Source organism: Triturus cristatus, chromosome 3_1 (assembly GCF_964204655.1).
Source record: "Triturus cristatus chromosome 3_1, aTriCri1.1, whole genome shotgun sequence".
NCBI lineage: Eukaryota > Metazoa > Chordata > Amphibia > Caudata > Salamandridae > Triturus > Triturus cristatus.
In genome coordinates this window covers 457,755,463-457,770,292 of record NC_140583.1, presented here as the reverse complement: position 1 = coordinate 457,770,292, position 14,830 = coordinate 457,755,463, and the positions used below count along the sequence as shown (strand labels likewise).

The following is a 14,830-nucleotide window of genomic DNA, read 5'->3' as shown; positions in this document are numbered from 1 at the left end:
GAGAAAATTTCGCCGCTGCAACGTCAACGCCGCGTTCATCTTCGGAGCGCATCGCCCCCGGAGTGGGAAGATTCCCGTCGCTGCGAGTATGGTCGCCGCCGCCGAGTGAGCGGGCCGCATTTCGTCGCTGCGAACATCGTCGCAGAGCCATCTAAGATCGTCGCACCGCTCGTTAGCGGGCCGTATTTCATCGCTGCGAACATCGTCGCAGAAACATCGAAGATCGTCGCATCGTGACTTTGCGAGTGAATTTCTACCGGAGAAGCTACACCTTGGAATCCATACAAGTATCGCCTCACTCCCCGTACAGACTGGATTCCTCGCACGCGCCCGCTGCGTGCAGCGGGGTTGTCGCATCGCCTCCCCAGGGTCTCAGGACTGACGATGTTGCTTGTTTTTCAATGCCTGAGCGCCGCTAAGAACATTTATCGCATCACCAGGTACTGTTGGCTACAATCGACGCTAATGTGGATTATTTTGTCGCTAAGCTAAGAACTCTTTTGAAACCATATTCTTGAACTGTATATGTTGGATTTTTGTCGTTTTGGTCTCGTGTAGTTTATATAAAAGTACTTTATTTATCTACACTGGTGTGGAGTCCATTTGTGGTGTTTTCACTGTGTTACTGTGAGTGTTGGTACAAATACTTTACACATTGCCTTCGATAAGCCTGTTTGCTCGTGCCAAGCTACCAAGGGGGTGAGCAGGGGTATCTAAAGAGTGCATCTCTAGAACTAAGGGTCCCTATTTGGACAGTGGTACCTACCTCTGCCAAATAGAGACCCCCAGATCTAACAGTGACCCACATGATGTATTGTAAATATGATGCTTAGAATGCAGACCGCCAATCAAGACATCTCAAACATAAATTGTCAGAGATCTCCAAATCAATTGAAATGACTTTTTCCAATTCCTGTTTAAAACAATAGCTACCTCATACTAGCAATAGTGTTAGCTATCGTGTCTGGTTTGTGAATTAGACATTTCCTTACCAGCAATCGCTTATGAGCAATTACTGCAGCAACAAGCATTTGCAATGCAATAGGACCAGCATTTACGCAAGAGCATTGCATCACGGTCAAGGGGGGGGGGGGAAGACACGGACAACGGGAGTGCAGGCGGGGGGCACGGACAAAGTAGTGCTCACAGTCTAAACAACACGTACGTACCGTGTAACATTCGTAGTAAGGGGCCAGTACCCATGGGAGGGTACAAATGACGACACGGCCATAATAAGGAGGGACTAACAAGCCTCATAATCAATCAGAAGGTAGCATTTGCGAATGACAATGACACAAGCCAATTAAAAACATGGGTGGCGAGTGGGCAGAGCTTCCACTGCATACTCTATTACTGTATGCCTCGACCTTTGTACAAACATGCATATTGAAACACATTTGTTAAAAACCTGTGCATGATTGTGTACCACTTTGAAAGCTTGCCCGTCTATTCCCCATCGGCTATAAGCTTCTTTCTCTAGCCTGAAAAATGTTTTTTAAGTGTGATTGTCCGTAACCTTGTTGTATGTTGAAGGACGCAGGATTGTGTCCCACTCAATAAGTGTTTGTTTGTTTAATCATTTATCCCATTTAGCATTAAAATTCAATTGTCCGGCTGGACATTGCACAATGATATAGAGCCGACTCTGGTCTATATTTTATTCTTCCTACTTTGAATTGTTTTTGAAGGACCATTGTTTTTCAAAATAAATCGCAGAGCGATCAGGGCATACGCGCTGCCGCTATAGGCCCGACCTAAAAAGGAGTGACAAAGGGTAAAATAAATCTTGTCCAAAAGTGACAGGGCTTGACTGACGCGGAAAGAAAAGGACTGATGCCAGTGTGCCGAGGTGGCGCCTATATAGGTGATGCGGATGTCACATTTCCAGCTTGGAAGATGCCGACAATGTCATGTGGAGCTGACCAACGCCACCATCTGGCACGCAGGGTAATTGCTCGAAAACAAATCTTCTGGATCCAGTCTGGCACCTGGGAAATTCAAAAGTAAGAAATCTGAGGCTAGATGTCTTTATCAGATGCTTGGGATTATTGAACTGGTGAGGAATCTGCAGGTAGAAGTATCCATCAGAAGTACACATTTTTATTTGTGTTTAGGGTGAATTTGTTATTAAAGTTGTGCAGATTTACAACTGTAAAAACGTAGAGCCAATAATTTCAACTACAAAGGAAATACGGAGACTGCAACATTTTGAAATGTTTTTAATTTTTAATTCGTTCATATTGTGGAATTTGCTGTAGAAATACTGTATAAAATAAGGCCGAACTTTGACAAAAACTGAATTCTAACACTTTGGAGGAGTAAATCAAGAATCTCACTGTGATTTGACCATAGTAGCACACCTCCCAATAAACATTATACCATTACCAAAGTTTAAGAGAAAAACTGAAATTACCCTTGTTCTTACGCCAATGGTGTACTTCCTTTATGTTTTAAAAGCCTTCATTAAAACAGCAGATTGCATTTGAAAGAAATTTAAAAAATATTTAACCATAAGCATCTATTCTTAGAGTGCAATACAAATGTGTCATTTTATAGTATTTTTAATTTGCATTATGAAAATAAAAGGTCTATACATTATTCATATATTTTAATGATTATGAATCATGTAAATTTGAAATGCATCTAACGTCTGCTTTGGTGTTTGTTTATAAATTCATAGAAAATATTAAACATCTAACAAAATAAATAAAACCTTTCAATCATAGATGCTAATGATCAAGTCATTTTATTTTTACATTAAATTACTAAATTTAAGATCTCACGTATCAGTAGTGCTCAGAAGTGAACAATTGCATTTTCAGTGATGTGAAAAAATAGATTGCATCTATCTTTCAAAGATCAAAAACTCCTTCATGAAATGCTGCGTTATAATAATGTCTTAAATATTTCATCTCTAAGTGCTTAAAAAATGTACAGTGTTCTCGTAAACGGTCTGTGAAAAGAGACGATTTTACTTCTCTGGCTTAAGTTGAGGTTAAAAGCAATATCCTTCAGGAACACCTTTCGGTATAATAAGATATCTCAAACTGGAACCGTGGGGCCACGATGTGATGTCTGAGAAGCTTGACGGTGTTGAAAATGCAGCAACTGAGTGCACAGTACACTGGATGGCCAACTTGCAGTCTGCAGCAATCATTCCTGTAATGATTCCTTTGCAGTCATATTGTCAGCAAGACTTTTCTCAATAAGACAGATCAAAACATATCTTAAAAAGCAGGAGTGGGGTGACCTTCAAGGAGATTCCATGAATATGTGGTTAGAAAGGGCGCACATTAATCTAGTGGTGGCCGAAGAGTTCTTAGATGTTGGTCGTCTAGTCCTTTCCAATATTTAAAATTATTGTCAAGATGCTGCATTATGTTTGGCAGGTCTGCAAAAGCTAAAGAAAATAAAACATCAAGCTGTTACATATTTTACAACTAAGCAATGTTCGAAAGAGTCCTTTTTGAAAATTAAAAACAAATATTTACATACTTTAATAGCTACATTTAACTTTTACTTTCACTTATTTCACAAAGAAACAAAAGGATGATGATGTTTTGGAAATGTGAACTACTTCCACAAACCGAATAGTTTAAAGAGCAATTGCAAATTTATTTGGATAGTTTAAAATACAACCAAACATTTCACATTGCTAAGGACATTAGTTACACTTAAATTTGTTTAGGTAAGCTGATGACTGTAAGTGCTTGTAAATTCGAAGCTTAAACACCAGTAAAAAGTCGTTGGAAAACAAATTGATGATTTTGATCCAAGAACCTGTCTCGGATCGAGCTTAGATCGCAAATTTACAAGCTTAGTATACGTCGGAAATTGTATAAGGGGTGAACAACAAGAATATGATCAAAGAGCTTACAAAAAATCACAGAGTTGAGTGTAGTGTAAAGAATTTTACTACATAAACATAAGTGCATTACCAAACGCGTTGTGTATGTGAATCAGCATAAACAATCACATAGTAATTCCGAAGTATATGTCTGAAGGCTGACTAGGATTACAATCAGTAGAAGAATAAATCAGACACAGACACATGTACATATGTGTGTTTCTAGGAAATCCACCTGTTCTGTGTGGTCATCCCTGATTTTTCACTTTTGGTGGACCCTATATTTCTGTTGGCTTTAGAACTCTGCACACCTTACCCATGCTAACAAGCAGTAAAGCGTCTATGCTCCCCTTTAAACATGGGTAAATGTGCATGCTTTTAACTGACATATTTAACATGCCTTTAAGTCCCTAGCAGATGGTACATGGCTTACCCAGGGGCTGGATGTTAAATACCACTAGTGGACTGCACAAACTATCATGGGGCAACCGTGTAACCCTGGGGACCAGGTGGGGTTTGCTGTCTCATGGATAATAGGAGGGGAGGGGTGCATAAATGACAGAGGTTCTAGAATTCTTACTAGTTAAGAAAACATTCAGTTTTACTAAAAAAAAACCTTGACCCAAGCCTTTGCATGAGAGATCCCCTATGAGTGCACTGATATCATTCACAAGATCAGATGCAACCTTCATGTAGCAGGACTCATCGGCTGGTTGGGTGAAGATCTTTTTTGTTTTGAATGACAATGCCTTCCTTCCCCTTTGTCAGCTGGTTCAATCACAACTTCTGGATTATTTTTCAATGTTCGAATGGCTGAATTTTCAGCGTAGTCTATAGTGTAGTGTTTATATCTATGTTGTTTACTCAGAGAATCTATCTCCTTCATAACTATTTTTTTCAAATGCCAAAATCTCAGTGGATGTAGAGTGGAAAGAGGGAGTGGGGGGGGGGGGGGGGGAGGTTATGAAAGAGGATCATTTTCCAGCAGTAAGCCTTTTCTTCACACAAACTCTATGCAGCAGTTTTTTTTTCCATACGCTCTATCCCAGCGTTATTGGCACACCATGTAACAGGGTTCCTAAGCCTTTTGTCTACCATACATGCTATCCCAGTGCTATCGTATATTCACATAACTCAAGGTGCTTATTGCAGCCCTGCGGAAGCATTTGATTACATTTTCATGGAAAGCGGTACACAATACAGCAGGGCTTAATCCTTTGGTTTAAATACACGCTTTCCCAGCATTATTGGTAACCTATGCAGTAGAGTTTTAAGCACTTGGTTGACTACAAGTGCTATCATATATTCACATAACTCTACCTATTGGGTATCTTTTGTTCTCCACAATATTTTGGGGTTGCATAAATAACATGGAGATTTTTGAAAGTGGCATCTCTTACATTTCTCTGCATTTTATGCAGACTCTACATTAATTCCCTGGTTCTTCAGTTTTCATATGGTGATACACATCATAGCAAATTGTAATCCTTTACTTTGTCAAATGCACTTTTGCCGTGTTCTACCCATACCATATTCTTTGGCAATGCACATATGTGAGATTGATGACAAAAGGTTTTGGTCTCTGACTTCATATTGTTATGTATCCTTTGCAGAGTCTATATTAATTTCCTAATCCATTCTTTTTCATACAGTGATTTTTCCCTTTACACAGGTAGGTTTTCCTCAGTACATAAGTCTTCGTATCCGCTCCTACTATGATTAGGGTGCATACTTTCTTTCAGGTTGCTACCATTACTGTTGCCCTGATGATGACCCTGATAAATCACTCCCAATAGGGTTGAAACTTCGACGAATTAACTGGTGGACTGATATGGAAAAGTCCCAAAATGTGTTCAGGTCAAACCACAGTTCTGAATCTGCTTTGTTGATATTTACAGAATCGCTTATAAGAGTAGCTGATGAGGGAGGTTCTGTAGCCCTTATTCTCTTGGACTTGAGTGCAGTATTCAACCCCGTATCACATAAGGTGCTCTTTCAGCGCCTCTGCGATATAGGTGTCGGCGGCAACATATCCTGGTTTGTCTCTTTTCTGAGTAATTGCTCCTTTCAGTTTATTTCTCCTCCTCGCCAAAATAATTGGAACACAGGGTCACACAGGGGTCCTCGTTAAGCCCTACTCTGTTCAACATTTATGTCAGGCCCATGGCAGAAATTTCGAAATCTTTTGGGATTTCCATTGTATCATATGCAGATGATACTCAATATATTGTCACTTTCTCTGCAGATGCCTTTCAAGACACTGTTAAGTTTAAGGAATGTATGCTGGCAGTTGCCACCTGGATGGATTACAACAGTCCAACTTAACACCAATAAAAGCAAAATGTTGTTGTTTGGCAAGCACACCCAGAGGTGGGGTGATCACTGGTGGCCGGAGGCTTTGGTGCCAACTCCTCCAGCCAAAACATCTATCAAAAAAGTAGGCATCTAGCTAGACAACTCCTTTTCCTTTGAGATTCAAGTGAGAACTCTGGCTCCTGCTTCAGTCTCCTCAAAAGCCTCAAACATATCATATGTTATTTCAGTTCAACAGATGATCATTCAATATCTTGTCCTGTCACATCTTAATTATTGCAAAATCCTATATCTGGGTTATAGGAAATCAACTCCGAAGAGGCTGCAATCAGTCCAGAATGCAGCAGGCCAAGTTCTGTTTGGTCTTCCTATGTTCTGTCCCTCACTGGAACTCTTTCTGAAGCTCCACTGGTTACCGATAGAGAAGCACATCCAGTCTAAAGTTCTCAGTCAAACCCATAAGATTATGCACTTCTCAAGAGCTCCCCATCTTCTCAGAACTCATGCTGCCCTATTTTCCTACCAGAGTTCTTCACTCTGCAGAATTCAATCTAGCAGTGGTCCCCCGATTTGAGAGAAAGAAACTGGACGGTCGCTCCTTCCGGGTGTTGGCACCTGTCCTTTGGAACAGCATGTCACATGATCTAAGAAAAAAACTTAAAACACGGCTGTTCGTTACCTGGATATCTCAGCAGCTTCCCTGTCCTTCCTGTTGCTTTTCTGGATTACTGGGTAAAGCGCTGGGAACGCCCGTCGCTGGGAAGGCCTATCACTGGGGTATCCATGTGCCCTACAAATCTTATTAATATAACATATGATTTATTAAGACGTGCACACTGATCTCTTATTTTGTGTCTTGCTAAGATTTTTCATTTTATAAGCCAATAGAGACAAATGTACTTATGTTGTGCATATGTATGCTCACATTTAAATGTCCAAAAGGATTCAGTAGTATACAGTGCAATAGCGTTATATGAAAAAAACTTGCATTGTAGAAAAGCATAAATAACTGTAGATCTGCAGTTAATTAAGCTTAATTAAGAAATCTAATGTATTTGCTCATCTCCCCTACCTCTCAATCGGTACATCTGCTGACCTAGCACTCATGATTGAAAATAGAAAAAAATCATCCAAAGAAAGCCTATTTTCCGTATTTTTCTGTATTTAACAATAAATACAGACAGGAAAATAAATAGTTTTCTCTCTGTATTTATCTGTAAAAATCAGTAAAAATGGAAAACTGGGAGATCTAATCATAACACTTGACCTAGGAAGTTTAGGCTGAAAACCTCTCCGGAAAGCTTGTCCTTTTATTCACTAATGGAATGCAGCACATACTGTGCCATCCACTACAGTGGTAGTGCAAACATTGCTTCAGGTCTACTCTGTGTAGCCTGACTGTCGCTGTTAGAAACAGCAATTCCTCTTGTCAAAATAAACCTTTTGAAAGGTCAAAACCTCTCTTTAAATCTTAATAAGTTACCTCTATATAAGCCTTTTAGTCCGCAAAGCAGGATGCATGGTATTTAAAAGACATGCAGCAATTCAAAATTAACATGTTCTTACAGCGACTAGAAACAAAAGCTATTTTTCACTAAAATTCTAATACTGTATCTCGTGAAGGGGACAAGCTAGAAACAACCATTTATAACAGTTAGTAAAAATAAAATTCAAAAGGTGAAGTCGGATTTTTAATACATGCCAAGGAAAATAAACTTTTAGGATGTTACCTTTTCCCTGCCTGAAGCTCCTGGGGCATAACCAGCTGCCCAGTGGCTATTGGAGTTAGACTGGACCCTGCTGTTGACAGCTGATTTCCAAAGTGTTGCAATAATCCTGTTCTAGCTGATGGCGGGGCTGTTGGACTTGGCCCTCTGTCCAGGGTCACCCCCATACCTTTTGCCTGTACCCTTCACTTTTTGATGAAATTAGTTTTTGTTGGCTCTAGGACTTTGTGCACTTTACCTTTGCTAACAAGGGCTAAAGTGCTCGTGCTCGGTCTCCTAAACATAGTAAAATTGTCTTACACTTGATTGGCATACTTAATTTACTTATATGTCCCTTATAGAGTGGTAGACCATATACCCAGGGCATGTAAGTTAAATGCTACTAGTGGCCCTACAGCACTTATTGTACCACCCACTTAAGTAGCCCCTTAAAACATGCAACAGATTTGCCATTGCAGCTTGAAAGCAGTTTTAAACTGCTAATTCGACCTGGCAATTAAACCCCCTTGTCAAGCCTTAAACTTGCCTTTGCTGCACCTGGAAGGACTTCTTGGCTGCCTGGATCCTGTCAGGGAACCTCAGAGGTCTGTTCTGCTGCTTCAGCCCTTTTGCATCACTTTACCCCATGACTACTACAGTGACAACAAGGGCTAGTTGACTGGCCTCCTGATCAGAGTCTCAGGGACAGAAAAGGTTACAACCATCTTCGACCCGCACCTGGACCGAGTCTGGGTGAGTCCTAACAAAGTGGTGCCCCTCAAGTCCTGGATCCATGGTGGTGGTGCTAAAGGTTTCTAGACAGCCAAAACTTTGAACTTAGACAATTTTTGCTAAAAACTGCTCTGAGAACCAAGGGAAGACTGGGACCAATCTGCTTGTCTATCCACCCAAGGTGCATCGCAAATCGGCCTAGCTTTGTGGGAGCTTCCGCTAAATTCTTCTGCACAGCAGCAAATCCTGTATAGTGGTCCTTCACCCAAGGGGTATGTGGCCCTGTGGAACTCTCATCAACTACATCCACCTGTCTCGTTTCTACTTCCAAATAAGAGACTTATTGAACGTAGAACTTTTCACCGCATGTTAGTTCAGTGGCTTCCCGATGACGATGCTTCCTCCTCGGGCATCTCCTGCAGCCTTGTCCCGCTGAACTTTACCTTCTCAGAACATTTTCTTTAGAATTCCTTCTAAGTCTGAAGGTAAGCGCCGACCGGGCCCTATCATCTTTTGGTATCTGACTAACGATCCATTGAAGTCAGCCATACTTTTTTTCAACTTTGACCAAATCTCAAGAGAATAGATGTCCACGGGTGGCGCTTTGATCTTTTAGGTGCTATTTTTTAACTTAAACTTTATAAATTCATAACTTCGGTTCTACTTATTGGATTTTTGTTGTTTTGGTGTCACACAATTCCTTACAATTTATATATTTTCCTAAATTGGTGTGAGCGTTTTATTGTGTTGGATTCTCTTTGTATTAATATTTATGTGCTGCATAAATACTTTACACATTGCCTCCAAGTTAAGCCTGACTGCTTGTGTGCCAAGCTACTTGAAAGTTAAGCACAGCTTAATTTAGTGACTTTTGTGATTCACCCTGACAAAGATTGTGGCTGTTGCTTGAATAGGGGTCACCCCATTCAACCAACACCCCAATTTCTCACAGGAGCTAGAATGCTGGAACGCTGGGAGCTGGCCAGCAAATTATAATGTGTCCTTTAACCGCTCCAGCTATTGTTACAGGCCTGCAATGGAGCATTCTGCCAGGTCCCAACATCTCCATCCTGACAGTGTGCCCTGGGTCCTAGAGCACTGCGGGAGCAGGAGCTTTCTCTTACCTGAAGATATAGAAAAAATGGCTCCATTCTCCAGCAGTGCCTCCACAGTCTCTTCAGTGGTTGGTTGCCTGTTTAGAAATTTTTGTTTAGAGGAGCACATCCTCCAGTAAAGATCCATGAGGACTGATTTGAAGACCTGAACTTGAATTGAACATTTCCCCTAGTGTTTGAACCACTGCTTTCACAGGCACCTTAAATGACTCATCTAATGTAATGCTCACAATATCATCTTTTATATGACACATGGAAATGGAAATGTTGAAAATCTTAATCTTAAAGCTGCAATTACATATTAAATTACTTTTAACACCGTGAAAGAGAGGACTATGAATGTAGCATAATTTTCAAGTTTAAGTATATGTCGTTATTGAAAGACATTGTGCTTTTACTCGTTGGTACTTATTTGTAAAAGCAGTATGATGTCATAAGCATTACATTTGGTGTGTGAGTCATTGCTTGCATGGCTGTCATTTGAGTAATTGGTTGCAGTCCTAACCAGAACTTGTGAAAAAAAAAAAGATTGTTTTTTTTTTAACTTTTAATTCCTAACCATGTGCTTTTTGGGGAATGTATGTTTTTTTAACATATGTTAAGGCGTTATAACCAAAGCTAATCTTAACTTAACTCATGCAACAGCTTCCTGTGCTTCACCCACCGCTGGCTGCCAACCTGACTGCATACAGCTTTTGGACCTCAGGGTCTATAAACCAGAATTCGGGATCCGCAAACCCCCTATCAAAATCTGTTTTACATTTTAAAATCCAGGAGAGGTCGCTATGGGGCATCTCCAAATGAGCAAAGGTTTATTGGTTTTTCCTTTTGACCCCTCATGATTTTTCAGTTCTATTTTGGACACCATCACCAAGTTCTTGCATCCTATAATGACAGTTGCAACATTTTTCTTCAAGATTCAGTCAGCCAATCAGAAAGCTTAGGGGTCCATGAACCCAGAGTTTGAGTTTTCTGAGACAAAATGGATGACTGGAGAAAAGCTTCCTCATCCAATTAAATGACATTATTTTGACAAAATAGGGACTGGGAAAGGTCCAGAAACCATCTGCTATTCAAGAGTCCACATGAAGAAATTACTTATCTTCAGTAACCCTCTTTCTGGTTGAGACTCTATCTAGACACAGATTCTTCACCTTTTGAATATTCCCTAGGCTCAGACTGGATTTGGAAACATTTTAGGAGCACCTGTGAGTGCCAGAAGGTGGTCCCATGCGGGTCCACATCAACTCAGTTCCACTACAGAAATTATGTGTAGAGACAATCCAGGCTAAAGTATACAAATAGTGAAGGATGGAATGCTGGAATTATTCTCTGGTAATCACTCCGGCCGCATCCCAATGCATCTCTTTTTTTGCACACTATACCACCTCAATTTGGACCCAACTATAAGCAAAACAGTCTTGAATCTGCTCCATGGACACAGTCCAGGCTGAACTGCCAAGCCATTTGTCTTAACCTACAAAGTCAGAAGCAGGAGGTCAACAACTTTGGCCACCCAATGCATCACCATGGCATAGGAAGCCGATTTCTCTGTGGCTGGTCCAGAGGGTGAGAGACCACCTGTTTCCAGGGAAGTGTCGAGGCTACTAGCTTCCTTTAAGTCCTCATACCAATTGTCATCCATGTACTGCTGAGCAAACCCATCACCTGGGTCGCAGTTATCTGAAGCTGTTTCAAAAAGGCAATGCAGAGTGTGTTGTCTCCTTTGTGGAGGGGGCTATCAAGTGGAAAGTGGCGCCTTGAGAGGACTGGGGCCAAACTACGGTCAAGGTCAGACCAGCCTAGGAAAGAACTATCAGGGTCTTTTCCTCTGGTGGCGGTGGAATCGGCATTAGTGTCGACGTGACCGGGGAAGGTGCAGTTCATTGTTCCGGAAGCAAGGTTGGGACAGCAGCCGGAGGAAACACAGACTTGGAAGGTCCAGCTTGCGCCAAGAGTGAATCCACCAGAGGAATTGCAGGAAATGAAGGATCAAAACCTCCTTCAAATCATTATTCAATGTCATCTTAGTAAGAAAAAGAGAATACACAAATGCAGTAGGTCTTCAAGAAGCAAGTCACTCAGGCCTCCAACTTCTACCCTTCTGGTATCCGATCAAGAGCAACCTTGTGAAGATGATCCAGCTCCCAGCTCTCCATCAACTCCAGTGACTTCAGCTGGCCTGGAACCAGCAGCTCCATCTAGATAGATAGATGATGTCTCAGGGATCGAACACCTGGGTTTTTCGCTACAGGAGACCAAACGCAGACTACTCACAGGAATGGTCTGTTATAGACCCCCAGGACAAGACACCCAATACCAAGCACTTTTGGATACTATTACCAAAATGACCCTGACCCATTCCAGAATGATTCTATTGGGAGACTTTAATTTATGGGATAACGGGAGCTTAAGTAGTCACCTGAGAGATCTGAGGCACACGTGCAAATCTTAATCTACAACAACTGGTACAACAACCGACTCATCGGGGGGGCACGCTTTAGATCTCTTGTTCGCTAATCAGACTGAGACCGAAGTGATAAATATACTGCCGCAAAGTTGGACTGATCACTATTTATTCCACTTTTACATCAAGATACCCAGAATAGAGAATAATATTAACCGCTCAGCGACATACCGGAAAGGAAGAGAATGGGCTAAATTAGGAAAAAATAGAATCCATCCGATCTTCCCTAATCTAAATCTCTTTGCCTCATCTATTACTGTTGAGGAAAACTATCAAATATATTGCAATCACATAGCTGACACCCTGGACATGTTAATTCCGATAAAAAGATTTCAAAATAGGAACAGAATCTCTGCTCCCTGGTACAACGAAGAACTGAAACTACTATGAGGGTTATGCAAGAAAGCTGAGAGGAAATGGAGAAATAATTATTTAGAGCTAGATAAGAAAGAATTGAAATTAGCACAGGCTAAATATAAGGAATCCATTTTAAAATCTAAAGCAGACTCTTATGACAGTTCTATCATACAAGCACCTAATAGCACTAAAGTTCTTTTTAATATCTTCAGGCACCTCTCTAGCCCGGCTTGCACGAGTAATAAGGTAGTTGCATCGCAGAAACTCTGTGATGAGATTGCCTCTCATTTTGAAGATAAAACTACCAAGATTGTTGGAGATCTTTGTCCTAACAATATTGCCAATCTGGATAATCCTGTCCAGAAGCAGGATGAGGAATTCCGGACGATTATCTCCTTGGAAAGTTTCCAAGCCTTCACTGATGACTCTTTCAACATCTTGGCTCACAGTGTGTCCTCGGGCTCCCCTCTTGACTCCCTTCCACACAGAATCTGGAAAACATCTGGTCAGGATACTTTTCCCTGGCTGCGACAGATTTGCAATCAATCCCTGGAAGGAGGAATAGTTCCGGAGGTATGGAAACAGGCAGTAGTGACACCTCTGCTTAAGAAGCCCTCATTGGACCCCATGATTCCAGCAAATTTTAGACCTATATCCCTTCTGCCATATCCAGTTCAAATCTTGGAAAAAGCAGTAAGTAAGACTCTATCATACTATCTGGAGGATAATTATTTGCTGGATAGGGACCAATTCGGGTTTCGCCCAGGACATGGCACCGAGACTGCTCTGGCTACCGTGTTGGATAACTTACGAATGCGGGCCGACAATGGGAATACCTCTGTCCTAGTGCTACTTGACATGTCGGGCGCATTCGACACGGTGAGCCATACACTTTTGGTGGAGAGATTGGAGAAGATAGGGGTGAAAGGACGGGCCCTACAGTGGTTACAGTCCTATCTGTCAGGAAGACAACAGATGGTGACTGTGGCACCGTTCACTTCCAGCAAAACGCCAGTATGCCATGGGGTACCGCAGGGCTCTGCGATCAGCCCTATTCTCTTTAATATCTATCTACGGCCCCTGTTTCCCATTATTAAATCTTTCGGAGTCGACCTGGTCAACTACGCTGACGATACTCAACTGGTGTTTTCCCTGGAAGGGAAACATGCAGTTTCCATGGATACGTTCCAGGAGTGCATGCGTCAGACTGCTGTTTGGCTCAGGAAGAATTCTTTACAATTTAATGGTGGGAAAACAGAGGTGGTATACTGCTCTGCTGCTAGGATGTCTCAGCATATACCACTAGAGTTTAGGCTCACTCCTGAGGAGGAACCTCTGATTCCAGTCAGCACGGTGCGTAATCTAGGGGTTTTGCTAGACGGCAATCTCCAAATGGAGTCGCAGGTCAACAAGACTGTTAGCGTATGCTTCGCTTTGATGCGCATGCTACGGCAGATTCTCCCACTACTACCAAAGGACTCTCGCTCCCTTGTAGTAAGGAACATAGTGCTTAGTAGGCTGGACTACTGCAATTCCCTGTATTTGGGAGCACCACAATACATCTTCCAGGGGTTGCAGAGAGTCCAGTCCATGGCAGCAAAGCTGGCGCTAAATAGGCAACGAAGGTCCTCTACTACTCTGGCCTTAAGAGATCTCCATTGGCTGCCTATTAAGGAAAGGGTCTGTTTTAAATCGCTCTGTATGGTATACAGAGCGGTACATGACTCGGGCCCAGTTCTACTGCAGGAGAAGTTCACTTGGTATAACCCCATGAGGCAACTCCGCTCCTCCAGCGAGAACCTGATGACTACGGCCAGAGTTAAGCGCTCTAGGATGGGAGGGGGGGGGGGGGAGGGCTTTTAGTGTGGCGGCCGCATATCTATGGAACGAGATGCCCCAGAGCATCAGACAAGTTAACTCCCTGACCGAGTTTAGAAAGTCTGAAGACTTGGCTCTTTCCTAAGGATTGATCCCTTTTTTCCAATTACTCTGATCTGCCCATGTGACGGTCATACTTCAGTCTAAGCGCCAGGATACCCGTAGGGTGACAGCATGCGCTATATAAGAACTCATTACATTACATCTAACCTGGCACAGTTCCATCCAGTACTCCACCTTGGCAGTGAATCCAAGTCACTTGTCTGAACAAACAGAGTTTCCAACACCTAGGACTGATCCATTACCATACCTGAAAGTTATGTTCAGTATCTTCAACAGGGCTGTGATCACCTTTGATGCACTGACTGGTGCCATGGTTTGAATGGCATACTCCCTAGAAGATTCTCTGGCACAC

General features: G+C 42.0%; 1 protein-coding gene across 6 annotated transcripts in view; it reads right to left on the bottom strand.

The window, feature by feature from the left end:
* Positions 1-2,203: 2,203 nt before the first annotated feature.
* Positions 2,204-14,830, bottom strand: part of PDE8A (phosphodiesterase 8A) — a 2,267,087-nt gene continuing 2,254,460 nt past the window's right edge. For all 6 annotated transcript variants that reach the window (XM_085644266.1, XM_085644269.1, XM_085644268.1 and 3 more), the window contains one exon: positions 2,204-3,400. In XM_085644266.1, coding sequence (XP_085500392.1) covers positions 3,294-3,400 — 107 coding nt within the window. In that variant the 3' untranslated portion in view covers positions 2,204-3,293. The remainder of the gene's footprint in view (positions 3,401-14,830) is intronic.